Source organism: Schistocerca piceifrons, chromosome 1 (assembly GCF_021461385.2).
Source record: "Schistocerca piceifrons isolate TAMUIC-IGC-003096 chromosome 1, iqSchPice1.1, whole genome shotgun sequence".
NCBI lineage: Eukaryota > Metazoa > Arthropoda > Insecta > Orthoptera > Acrididae > Schistocerca > Schistocerca piceifrons.
In genome coordinates, this window is record NC_060138.1 from 727,192,621 (window position 1) to 727,206,214 (window position 13,594).

The window sequence follows — 13,594 nt, forward strand, 5'->3', positions numbered from 1 at the left end:
GCTATCGGGCTCCATCACCGCGTACGCAAATCAGTGGCCCGTTATTTACGCGAATTACCTATGACCTATGCGTAAACATCTAATGCCACATATCTCCACAAACGTACCACTAATTGCCAGATCCCTGATACTCAGATTCAGTGATGTATTTCGTTCCAAAGAAGGAAAAACAAGCTATTAAGCAGGTGGTCATAATGTTTGGCTCATCAGTGGAAGCACGAAGTTACCTGCTTATCGTAACGTCCTGATTTTTACCTCATCCACGGTAGCTGCGGTTGCTCATGCTGGAATTTTCCGCTAGGCGTGTGTATTTCTGCGCTTCTTTAGCCGGCCAGGCTCTGGACGATGTCCAGCGGCCAATGTTACGCCCCGAGGAGATGTGTGTGTATGTGTGTCGTGGTGAGGGGAGGCGGGGAGGTAACAGACGACGGCGTGGGCGTAGGTTTACGCCTGACGCGTGGACCGAATCTGCCGATAGCAGCCTCCTGCTGCAGGCAGGCGCTGTTTATACGTCGCCTGTGCTGCTCCCCGTTTCTGATCCGAATCTCCACTCCTATTTCAGATCCAAGAGACGAGTTCCCACGCCACCATGCAGTGTACTCCGTGGCTTGAGGACATGTGACGCTGAAGTGGGTTAACCGTAGACATTCATTTTATTGGAAATATGAAGTGCTCTGCAAAACGGCTGAAATGGACGACACATCGAAATAGCCACGCATACAGCGTCTTGATTTCTTAAATTTCGCTGTACTGGAAATGGTCGCTGTACTAGACAGCCTTTCCCATTCTACAAGACAACTCGTACATATTTTTCACTTAGATAGCATTTTCCAGCACGATAGTACTACCTAATCCACTTAGAACTATTACCTGACATTTTCTAAATGGAGAGAAGCGATCTCAAATACGTATTTTATACAGGGTGCCCAGGAGGAGTGGCCATTATTCAGGGATATGACAGAAACGATCGTTCGAAGCGTAAAGAATAGTAAACACGTGCTCTAAACCGCATACCTTAAGAGATATGAGCGTACCGTAATTTTCGATACTATGAAACAAATCTCTTCTACTGCAAATTCTTTTTTTTCTCCATATTTTGGGGTGTGGTAATATGGATCAAAAGAAGAAAAAATGCCGCTAAACAGGGGCTCTAAAGTGCATACCTTAAGAGCTATGGGCACTTGCTCATCTTCGCTGCTGTGAAATGCATCTCTTCCACTGCAAAGGTGCTCATAACTCGTAATGTATACGTTTCAGAATCTATGTTTACTGGACGTTTTTGCTTGGAATTATCGTTCCTGTCACATCCATGAATAGTAACCATTCCTTCCTGGGATATCTTGCACATAAACTTTTTTAAGAAATTATTGCCCGCATCTCGTGGTCGTGCGGTAGCGGTCTCGCTTCCCACGCCCGGGATCCCGGGTTCGATTCCCGGCGGGGTCAGGGATTTTCTCTGCCTCGTGATGGCTGGGTGTTGTGTGCTGTTCTTAGGTTAGTTAGGTTTAAGTAGTTCTAAGTTCTAGGGGACTGATGACCATAGATGTTAAGTCCCATAGTGCTCAGAGCCATTTGAACCATTTTTTAAAGAAATTATTAGAAAGCTGTAAATGGTCTGGATCGCAGTTAGACAACAATAATTAGATAATTAGTATCGGCTGAAAAAATGAGCCCTCTTCCGATATGAAAAGAAAAATTAGTATAAGTGAATTTTCTGTTTGCTATTTCCTGTCAGATCTGAAGACGATTGATTTTTGAACCGGAACTAGTTATCTATTCATCGTTGTTTAACTGCTATCTCCATAATTAAGAGTTTTCGAACAATATGAAAAAATCCTGTACAATATATATATATATATATATATATATATATATATATATATATATATATATATAGTTAGTTAAAAATGATACAACCTTTTAACTTACGTTGCACTGCATATATATATCTTATTAAGAGCAAACCACCTGTAACTAGAATCTCTGTAATTAGAATCTCTTTGACAACCTTATTGGTGTAGTTTACTGTCTGTTTAGTGAAATAGCACTATCTTCTGTAATAGTATCATCCAACAACATAGCTCTGTTTCACGAAGATGATGTGCTACAAACGCGAAATTTAACCGATAGGAAGAAGATGCTGTGATATGCAAATGATTAGCTTCTCAGAGCATTCACACAAGGCTGGCACCGGTGGCGACACCTACAACGTGCTGACATGAGGAAAGCTTCCAACTGATTTCTCATACACAAACAGCAGTTGTCAGGCGTTGCCTGGTGAAACGTTGTTGTGATGCCTCGTGTAAGGAGAAGAAATGCGTACCATCATGTTTCCGACTTTGATAAAGGTCGGATTGTAGCTTATCGCGATTGCGGTTTATCGTATCGCGACATTGCTGCTCGCGTTAGTCGAGATGCAATGACTGTTGGCAGAATATGGAATCGGTGGGTTCAGGAGGGTAATACGGAACGCCGTGCTGGATCCCAACGGCCTCGTATCACTAGCAGCCGAGATGACAGGCATCTTATCCGCATGGCTGTAACGGATCGTGCAGCCACATCTCGATCCCTGAGTCAACAGATGGGGACGTTTGCAAGACAATAACCATCTGCACGAACAGTTCGACGACGTTTGCATCAGCATGGACTATCAGCTCGGAGACCATGGCTGCGGTTACCCTTGACGCTGCATTACAGACAGGAGCGCCTGCGATGGTGTACTCAACGACGAAGCTGGGTGCACGAGTGGCAAAACGTCATTTTTTCGGATGAATCCAGGTTCTGTTTACAGCATCGTAATGGTCGCATCCGTGTTTGGCGACATCGCGGTGAACGCACATTGGAAGCGTGTATTCGTCATCGCCATACCGGCGCATCACTCGGCGTGATGGTATGGGGTGGCACTGGTTACACGTCTCGGTCACCTCTTGTTCGCATTGACGGAACTTTGAACAGTGGACGTTACATTTCAGATGTGTTACGATCCATGGTTCTACCCTTCATTCGATCCCTGCTAAACCCTACATTTTGGCAGGATAATGCAGGACCGCATGTTGCAGGTCCTGTACGGGCCTTTCTGGGTACAGAAAATGTTCGACTGCTGCCCCAGCACATTCTCCAGATCTCACACCAATTGAAAACGGCTCGTCACAATACGCCAGTCACTACTCTTGAGGAACTGTGGTATCGTGTTGAAGCTGCATGGGCAGCTGTACCTGTACACGCCATCCAAGCTCTGTTTGACTCAATGCCCAGGCGTATCAAGGCCGTTATTACGGCCAGAGGTGGTTGTTCTGGGTAATGATTTCTCAGTATCTATGCACTCAAATTGCTTGAAAATGCAATCACATGTCAGTTCTAGTACAATATATTCGTCCAATGAATACCCGTTTATCATCTGCATTTCTTCTTGGTGTAGCAATTTTAATGGCCAGTAGTGTACTATTTTTCTTTTCATACTCCCAACAACAGTCAATAATAGTTCCAGTATGTACTGAAAATAATAGTCGTTAGCTGCCCATTCGAAAAGGGTCTTGGTTATTGAAAGGCAAACATTAATTGATATGATCTACCAGGTTTTCTTGGAGCGAATAGTTAATGTAAAAAAACAACTCGGCGTAACACTCGGAAGCACACTGTTATACATTAATTGAATAAAATCTATGTACCATACATTGACTGATTATCACACGTCTTCAGTAACAAAGTTTCCATTTTGTTGGCACTTTGCAGAAGCGCAAAATACGTTTTCAAGAGTTTGGTCTCGATTTCTTCTCGACAAATGCTCAACATAGCATTTTATTAAGATGATTACCTGACACTGTCAGCTGTATTGGAGGCGATCTCAGAACCTAAACGCTGTTGTTCTTACTACGGAAGTTTATTCGCCCAGATCGCATAAAAATTCACAATGATTACTAGTTTCAGAGAAATTAAATCGCCATCTTCAGATCGTTTGTATACACGGCCAATTCATTTCGTCGACTGCTCACATTAATTGGACATAGCTGTAATGTAAATAAAGGAACAATTACGGAAAATTCTGACGTCAAACCAACATAAAATGCCTACAAATTCAAAGTTAACTTCCTTATGGAGACGATACTTCATAGTACCGTCTCTCGTCATAAAATGGTTCAAATGGCTCTGAGCACTATGCGACTTAACTTCTGAGGTCATCAGTCGCCTAGAACTTAGAACTAATTAAACCTAACTAACCTAAGGACATCACACACATCCATGCCCGAGGCAGGATTCGAACCTGCGACCGGAGCGGTCGCTCGGCTCCAGACTGTAGCGCCTAGAACAGCAAGGCCACTCCGGCCGGCTCTCTCGTCATACAATAAGATAACAACCGTGCGAACAGTGCACAATAATCACAAATAAAATTCATAAGACGTATATAAAATCCTTTCTTGTTGTGTGCTTGTTGACATCTGATAGGAAACTTACGAGGCAATAATGGAGTACATAGTGTTTTGAAAGACCACCATATGGCAGCTTTCTTTTACAACATAGGATTACTTCTTTGAAATAGAATGTAAAGTATATTTATTATATTGTTTATTCATACAAAAATTTATAAAAGTAAAAGGATTATATAGCTGGTTTTCTAAATGTACGCCTCAGAAAATTGCTACAAAAATGTTTTTACTGTCTCTTATATCAGTGTTATGGTCAGCGTTACCAGATACTAAAAACTATTAAGGCTTGTTGGTTGATTTTGGAGAAGGCACCAAACGGTGATGTCATCGGTCCCATCGGATTATGGAAGGCTGGGGAAGGAAATTGGCCATTCCTTTCAAAGGAACCATTTGCCTCAAGCGATTAGGGGAAATCAAGGAAAACCTAAATCAGAATGGCATGACACGGGTTTTAACCGTCTTCCTTCCGAGTGCAAACTAGTAAGGTTACAGTAATAAATTCTTTGTATCTAGTAATTAAAAATATGATAATGGTGTTATGTGTAGAGTCTCGCATAAGACTGTGTGTGCAATGATCAGCTGATACGTTCTGAGCAACTCGAGGTCTAGGTTATGCTCCAGTGTATTAAATCCCTTCTTTGAATAATGGTCTAGGTTACGATAAGTGTTACATGTTGACTCATTACACAAAAGCTTCGGACCAAATTCCATCTTTAAACTTAAAAAGTGAGAGAAGGGTTGGAAGGTGGAACCACAAAAACACCTGAGGCGGCACCTTGTTATTATTTACAATACACGCTGGTGAGATCTGTTTTAATCTATTGCATTACCTTCTAGCGTAATATCACGTACAATTACATAACATATAACAACGTATTTAAAAAGCTATTAACGGAGTACATAAAAAAATCATTACAAATCTTACAATATTAGGTATCAGATAGCTTTATTATCAATAAAATATCAAAAAACTTTATACTGTTGGGCGAATAAACTTCTGTAGTAACAAGAACAACCGTGTATAACAGTTTATACTTTCGGCTGTGTGAAGCAAAAACGCGCTTTTAATTTGAATTAAGTACAGAAAGTAAGAACAAGGAAAGGAGAAGGACACACTCTAAGTGATGTCCGAAGTAGCCACCCTTTCAGTTTCTGTAAGTTTTATTTCGTCATCTGTTTCACGTAAACGAGAAAACAATCTGATGCTACATATTTCCATTTTCGTGTTTTACAACTGCTCTACATATCTTTTACTAAATGATTTCAAAGTTATTTCTGACGGGAGAAAGTGTTAAGAAATTTTCAGTTATGTTACAGTACGTTTCTCTACCTAGTTCGAATCCCTTCGTTGTGTTTTTTAATTTTTTTATTTACAAAAACGGCACCGTCTGTTCTATCGGTATTCATGTTTAAGTTAGTTTGTGCTCCATTTCTTTTAGTCTCGGTGTCGAGGGAGCAATCCTACAACAACTGTCCTTTTTTCAGGAACGCAGGGATTCACGTGCTCTCGTGTAATGTACTGAAGTATGAAGAATCAGTTGTGTGCGTGTGCGTCTGTGTGTGTATGTGTTATTTGGGTAACTTATAGGTACTGCATAGTAATAGCGAGGAAACTGAAATAAGAAAAACTATCGTCTTTGATTCTTCTCTCCAACAGCAGTCCAGCACCTACCGCAAAGCAAATGATAAATTTGTATGAGTAGGGAAATAAGTTTTCCTTCTTTAAAGGGGCTTCGCACATAACAGATTATACACTCCTGGAAATGGAAAAAAGAACACATTGACACCGGTGTGTCAGACCCACCATACTTGCTCCGGACACTGCGAGAGGGCTGTACAAGCAATGATCACACGCACGGCACAGCGGACACACCAGGAACCGCGGTGTTGGCCGTCGAATGGCGCTAGCTGCGCAGCATTTGTGCACCGCCGCCGTCAGTGTCAGCCAGTTTGCCGTGGCATACGGAGCTCCATCGCAGTCTTTAACACTGGTAGCATGCCGCGACAGCGTGGACGTGAACCGTATGTGCAGTTGACGGACTTTGAGCGAGGGCGTATAGTGGGCATGCGGGAGGCCGGGTGGACGTACCGCCGAATTGCTCAACACGTGGGGCGTGAGGTCTCCACAGTACATCGATGTTGTCGCCAGTGGTCGGCGGAAGGTGCACGTGCCCGTCGACCTGGGACCGGACCTCAGCGATGCACGGATGCACGCCAAGACCGTAGGATCCTACGCAGTGCCGTAGGGGACCGAACCGCCACTTCCCAGCAAATTAGGGACACTGTTGCTCCTGGGGCATCGGCGAGGACCATTCGCAACCGTCTCCATGAAGCTGGGCTACGGTCCCGCACACCGTTAGGCCGTCTTCCGCTCACGCCCCAACATCGTGCAGCCCGCCTCCAGTGGTGTCGCGACAGGCGTGAATGGAGGGACGAATGGAGACGTGTCGTCTTCAGCGATGAGAGTCGCTTCTGCCTTGGTGCCAATGATGGTCGTATGCGTGTTTGGCGCCGTGCAGGTGAGCGCCACAATCAGGACTGCATACGACCGAGGCACACAGGGCCAACACCCGGCATCATGGTGTGGGGAGCGATCTCCTACACTGGTCGTACACCACTGGTGATCGTCGAGGGGACACTGAATAGTGCACGGTACATCCAAACCGTCATCGAACCCATCGTTCTACCATTCCTAGACCGGCAAGGGAACTTGCTGTTCCAACAGGACAATGCACGTCCGCATGTATCCCGTGCCACCCAACGTGCTCTAGAAGGTGTAAGTCAACTACCCTGACCAGCAAGATCTCCGGATCTGTCCCCCATTGAGCATGTTTGGGACTGGATGAAGCGTCGTCTCACGCGGTCTGCACGTCCAGCACGAACGCTGGTCCAACTGAGGCGCCAGGTGGAAATGGCATGGCAAGCCGTTCCACAGGACTACATCCAGCATCTCTACGATCGTCTCCATGGGAGAATAGCAGCCTGCATTGCTGCGAAAGGTGGATATACACTGTACTAGTGCCGACATTGTGCATACTCTGTTGCCTGTGTCTATGTGCCTGTGGTTCTGTCAGTGTGATTATGTGATGTATCTGACCCCAGGAATGTGTCAATAAAGTTTCCCCTTCCTGGGACAATGAATTCACGGTGTTCTTATTTCAATTTCCAGTAGTGTATTTGTGGGCATAAAATTGCAATATTTCAGTTTAGAATATGAGCCAAGACAGTAAATTTCCACGCTTGTTGCCAACGACACTGTCTTTGTAGAGAGAACTGTTGGATTTTGTAACCGTCTGACGTGACTGACACATTTAGTTGTGTGTTTACGTTATCGACTTCCTACTGTGGAGTATTATACCAGCACTCGCGCATTTACGTTACTGTACGATATTACAGTGCCTGTCTTTGTAAGAAGTACGATGCAATGCTCTTCTTACAAATACAGGCACTGAAATATCGTATTTGTACCCTGATACCAGGTTAACGACTTTAGATTAAATATCTCCCCTCTACGGGGGTGACAGTAGGTGTACGACGAGTACAGGTTAATGAGTCATGGAGGACAACATATGGAAATTTGGGTCTAGCCGTGAAGCGTGCAAGGATAGCCGAAATGGTTAAGGTGATCACTCGCGACAAGCAGGAAATTCGTGTTCGAGTCCTAGCCCGACACAAATTTTGAATGTCGTCATTCCATTCTACAGTCGGAGGTGGCCGTTTTCGCAATTGGGAATACATTTTCTGTACTCATTATATGTGATTACGTTTGGTTTCAATTACGTTGTAACACATATGCAAGAGCCTGATCTATCTAGTGGTGCTGGGATGACATTCCACACACGTGTTTTAGGTAATCTACGCAAAACAATGAATATTACAGTTATAATGGTACAACCAATTTCGAAAATAACGCAAGATGACACAATTGTGGTGATGATGTGTTCACAGGTGGCCATGAACCCGAAGAACACGGTTTTCGACGCGAAGCGATTGATTGGAAGACGCTTTGACGATCCCAAGATACAAGACGACATGAAGCACTGGCCCTTCACGGTCGTTTCCGACGGCGACAAACCCAAAATTCAGGTGAGTCATAGCATTTGTAATTTTTAAAATATCTATCAACATATTAAGCCCATGCTATTTCTGCTATTGTCTAAAAATATTCTTTAAAAACTGTAAGTATCTGCATCACGTGACAGTATTCTCTTGTTTACCGTTGTACAAATAATTTCGTTTTATTGGGAGTGGCATTATAGATGGGGACCAAGGAATAAAGCTTTCTTATTATTATTTTTTCCTTAAAGAATGTGTATGTGCAGTAAATTAATATTATCTGGCTCTTTTGTAAACAAAGCAAGGCTTCCCTTAACATGCTCTGGACGAATATCATAGCATAGCACTTGAAGTTACTGTTGCCAGTTTTAGACTGTTGTTGCTTCCACAGTGACTTCTTTCAAATAAACTATTCGACTTAAGTGCTGTTGGAAAACGTTATACTAGATCGCAGAGTGGGAATGAAATCCACTCCCTTTGAGTTCCCTACAGCCTTCGACCCAATCGTCGTCAGATCGAAAGCATGTCTTACCATGCAGTCAGACTGGTACTGCTGGTGCTTTCCAAATGTTTCTAATAATTAGTCTTCAGTTGCGAGACAAGTTATCAGGGTGTAACTTCCCCCTCACTTATCGACCTTAATGACAGTGAAAAATTAAGCCGCGTGTACCTAATGCAAATTTGGGAAAAGCAATCGTCACCGAAGTTAATTTGTCGGTAAAGAGGGAGGAAAGGGTTACATCTAAATGAATGATAAATGCAAATGAAATTAGTGGAAATTATTTTCAGAAAAGGGTAAAATTAATAAAGAAAGTAAATGTGCGGTCGTTACGTTAAAATTAATTGGCGTTAATTAGATATTTGAGATTTGGGGAAAATTACGGTCGCCACTCCTATGGAAAACTTCTATAATAACTGAAAATGAAAGATTAATACACATATAATTAGCACTAAAAGCGTGGCAACTGAAGGTTGACACATGCTGTGTGAAAACTGAATGTTTGTCAGAAGTAATAAATTTCGCTACACTCTTACTTAATTTAGCAAAAGAATTAATAAAACCGGAAAATTGAAAGTTAATTTAGTGACTGAAATTAATAGTGAACTTTGTTTCTGAAGCACTACGAAATTCAATAAAATAAGGTTAGTTTTGGGCTACCTCAACAATCATTTCAAAAGCTACTTGAATCTACGCAATTTAGAAATAAGAGATTTAACTTTGAACTTGAATTAAATGATTCTGAACAATTAACAATAGTAAAATTTAGTACGTACCAAGCTGAGCTGCAGTCACAGGCAAGCTAAAATATGGTAACAAAACTCGCACTCTTAATTTCTGCTTGTGTAATCTAAATATTGTAGACAGCTATGAATACTTTAACTGAACTTTGAAATTAAAGCAGTGAAATGGAATGATATTTCTTTAATGCTGGCGTATGAATTTCAACGACACCCGGGTTCATTCCAGAAAAGGAAGGGACCCTGCTTGGTAATGCAATTGGGACATTGAGCAACAAAGGTTCATGCTAAGTTGCTTTATTTTTGTGATGCAACAGTTCGAAAAGCGGAGGTCTGCCATACAGTTCTAAAACTTTACGTGCTTTTAGTCTTCCTTGTTGGTTGATTGAAGGTTTGCAGTCGTCGATCGGGGAGGTGGCGACAGTCACTCATTGTCGGCCGTCGCTGTTGCAGAAGCTGGATGTTGGCGCGCCTACTTCTCGAAACGGTCACCAGGCGAAACGGACTCTTGATGTGCGCCAGCTAATGCTTCCCGTCCGTGACACCGTGTCTGTAACTATCACAGCCAGTCGAGCGCAATTACATGCTGCCAAACCCCGAAAGCGCGGCAACTCGCGGGATCGTCACACAACACACCTACTCCACTGCCCTACTCCAGCCAGACTCCCTCTGCCCGCGGTCCATGCGGCAGAGTTAACACTACCAAAGATCCTAAACACTTTGGTTCTCCACACGACCTATCGATGTAATCGTTCAATAGCATAGTTTTCCCTAGGCCAGACTCAGCGTAAAAATACAAATAATATTTACAAAACAAACCAATTATACATCGACATAAATGCATATATATATATGAAGGTATCTTCAGGTAACAAAATAAGGAGAAAAATTTATAGTACAATAGGTGGAAATAGGAGGATATGCATTTCCGGCGTTACAAGGGGCGCTGACGAAGGTTTCATGCAAAGCTCGATTCACAATATTTGCCTTTCAGGACATCCCAACGGTCAATTGAAACCTTCGTTCTTCCAGTACCTCTGCCTAATTTCGGATATCGTACGCATTCCTGCCAGATGTCTACAGTGGTTGGACAAGAATGTGGATGCTAGAACATAAATGCAGACGCTGGCCAAACCTGCGGGTTACGCTGTTGCATTTGGCCACGAACGGCACCTGTGTATTGTCCTCAGTTATTTGCAAGTGTCACTTTTCGTGAGAACAGCGCTCTCTCCAGTTGTGAGTGTATTATGTCGGTCCTAATTGAATTCGAACATAGGAAAATTGTTGGTGGTCGTATTGTGGGTGCTTGTCGTGTCCTGACATAGGTGGGAGAGGGAGAAAAGGGGTTACTGATCAGCCTGCGGTCCCGAGCGGTACAGAGCAGGAAGCAGAAGGAAAATTCACAGTGAAGGCATTTGATTGTTTTCTTCTACCTGAGCCTACATTGGTAGCATTTACTAGAAATGCAGATGGTGAGACTTGGTAGGGAACTCGTTGTGGAGACTCTTGTTCAAACAGGGTTTTGACATAGTTGTTTATTCCAGACAGGACTAACTAATACACTGGAGGCTAGTTCTAGGGTTAGAAAAAGCATGAGTAACATTGTTACAACAGAAGCCAGTGCAGAAGTCCCCCAGCAGTGAATGCTAACCACAGTAGCAAACACTAGCAGCATCTTAAGGTAACAACTTAGTTACAAAACAAAACATGCTGAATGTGACACTGTTAACTGAGGCACTCCAAGTGAGAGAGTAGACTTACGCGGAGCTGGACCGAGGCTGGAGTCGACGAACGCGGATTCGGCGCACAGATCGTCTGACTGAGAACTCTGTCTAAATGCGGAATCTAGGGGTTTTAAAGAGTCGCGTGGTGGCACTGTTTATCCCACTTAAAGCCACCCAGCCAATCCCGAGTCTCTTGCAGGCGCCTACCAATCACAGTTTAGTTAGTATTGGTTAAAACCAGTCTTGGTTGCAATTTTAGTTTTTTTTTATCTTTCAAAGACGCGTTTCACCTTATTTAGGCATCTTCAGGTTGTCTAAATAGAAAACAGAGAACAAATACATCTAATTAACAATCGCGATCGCGTTGTGCAGACTTGGATAACATGTAAACATGTATAAACAGATCACCTATTGAAAATATAAACAGATCACCTATTGAAAGAGCAAATATCTTAATTTGGTATTTCTTAAGAATCTTTAGTCAGTGTAGCCAAAGGGCATCGTCGAATATATCAGGCCAACATTGCCTTCGTTAAACTCGGCAAAAACTAGAAATACAAATTGTAAAATCATTGCCTTTTCCAGATGGACGCGAGAGGCACCAAGATCTGCATAACGCGTTCCTGTTCGCAGGAGCGAGTAACAGTAAGATGGGGGCTCAGGTAGTAAGCATAATGCGCCCCAGCGTCGTGGGCCAGTACTGAAGCCTCTAATACATAATAAATGACAGATCGTAAACTGGATATACATACACACTAAAACTTTATAAATGTAATGCACATAAAACAGATAGATGTATTTATTCTCTGTTTTCTATTTAGATAACCTGAAGATGCCTAATAAGGTAAAACGCGTCGTTGAAAGATAAAAAAATACTAAAATTGCAACCAAGACGGGTTTTAACCAATACTGTTAAGCACTGGTTTGCTGTAATGCCACATATGGACTGGAAGACTGTTTAGTTAGGTCCCTCTACTGCTCCTAAGGCGGGGATGTTAATGCAGTTGCACTAAGTCCGTATTTTGTATCAACTTTGTTCAGCTGAAAGCTAAACGTAACTGCTCTGCCAAATAAGTCTTGCAACATTATTGTTATAAATCATTTAGCCCCGCCCCTCAGGCCCCCGGAGTAGGGACTGTTAGGGCAACAGTTTTTGGCGTTTTCGCTCTCTTTCTAATCCTTGTGAGCCTACCGACGTTGCTGTTCTCAGGGGTGGTATCAAGCTGGCTCTATACGCTAATACGTGCCTGTTGGTTACAACGTTCTAAGATGGCAACCTACCACAGTGTCTAGACGACATATGAAGTTACATGTTCATTCATTGAAGAGTAACTAGCACCCTGGGACGGTGTCTGGGGGTGTCTGCATTTTCGCAAGTCTCTCCCCTTACGGTTTACTTCATGTAACATCATCTCTCCTAGTTTCGTCTGCGCTGAGCATCGCCTCTGCTTTCGCGCCTTGGAGCGCCTGTCCTCCTTTCTCACAGCTTCAAGATAACACTACAGTAGCAAGGAATAATCAGTATATCACATGCTTCCGTAACCAAGGTAGGCGAAGTGTTTGGTGTTTCAAGAGGCATCGTATCCAAAATTTAAATGACATACTGGTAACGCGAAGAAACATCATCCGCTAAGTCACTTTATGCGTTTGGTCGTTTACTAGTCGATAGTTATGAATATTATATTATTTGTGATAATAAAAATTAGTAGACTGCCAAATAACACTGTAAATTTAATAAAAGTTCATCCGATTAAACGTATTTTTCCCATTATATCAATTGTAATATAAATAGTAAAGAAAATGACTGTGTTGAAAATAAAAAAAAACTGACAAACGGAACTCGATCCAGCGATCCAGCGGCTTGAACGCCAACCACTTTTTTTTTTTTTTTAAATCTTGTTCTATATTGTTCGGTGAATTTGTTCAGGGCGGACGTCCGATGACACTCGTTCTGTTTGTTCGTTCATCCGTTCGATCTGTTTTTTGTTAGAAAGGGTAGCTAACCCTCTGACCGAACAAGCTGAGCTACCGTGCCGGCACCACTTCGCTGCAGCCGCTTCATGGTTAAAATTGCCACTCACAGATATATATCTGACGACCGAAATTATCTTGCGATTTTCTCAGTAGCGCTTGAGAAGTACGCGCTACTGC

At 42.8% G+C, this 13,594-nt stretch overlaps 1 protein-coding gene across 1 annotated transcript in view; it reads left to right on the forward strand.

Moving 5' to 3' along the window:
* LOC124711219 (heat shock protein 70 B2-like) overlaps positions 1-13,594 on the forward strand; it is a 136,149-nt gene that overhangs the window by 40,854 nt on the left and 81,701 nt on the right. Inside the window, exon 2 of the mRNA XM_047241179.1 lies at positions 8,373-8,510. Within this exon, the coding sequence (XP_047097135.1) occupies positions 8,373-8,510 (138 nt within the window). The remainder of the gene's footprint in view (positions 1-8,372; positions 8,511-13,594) is intronic.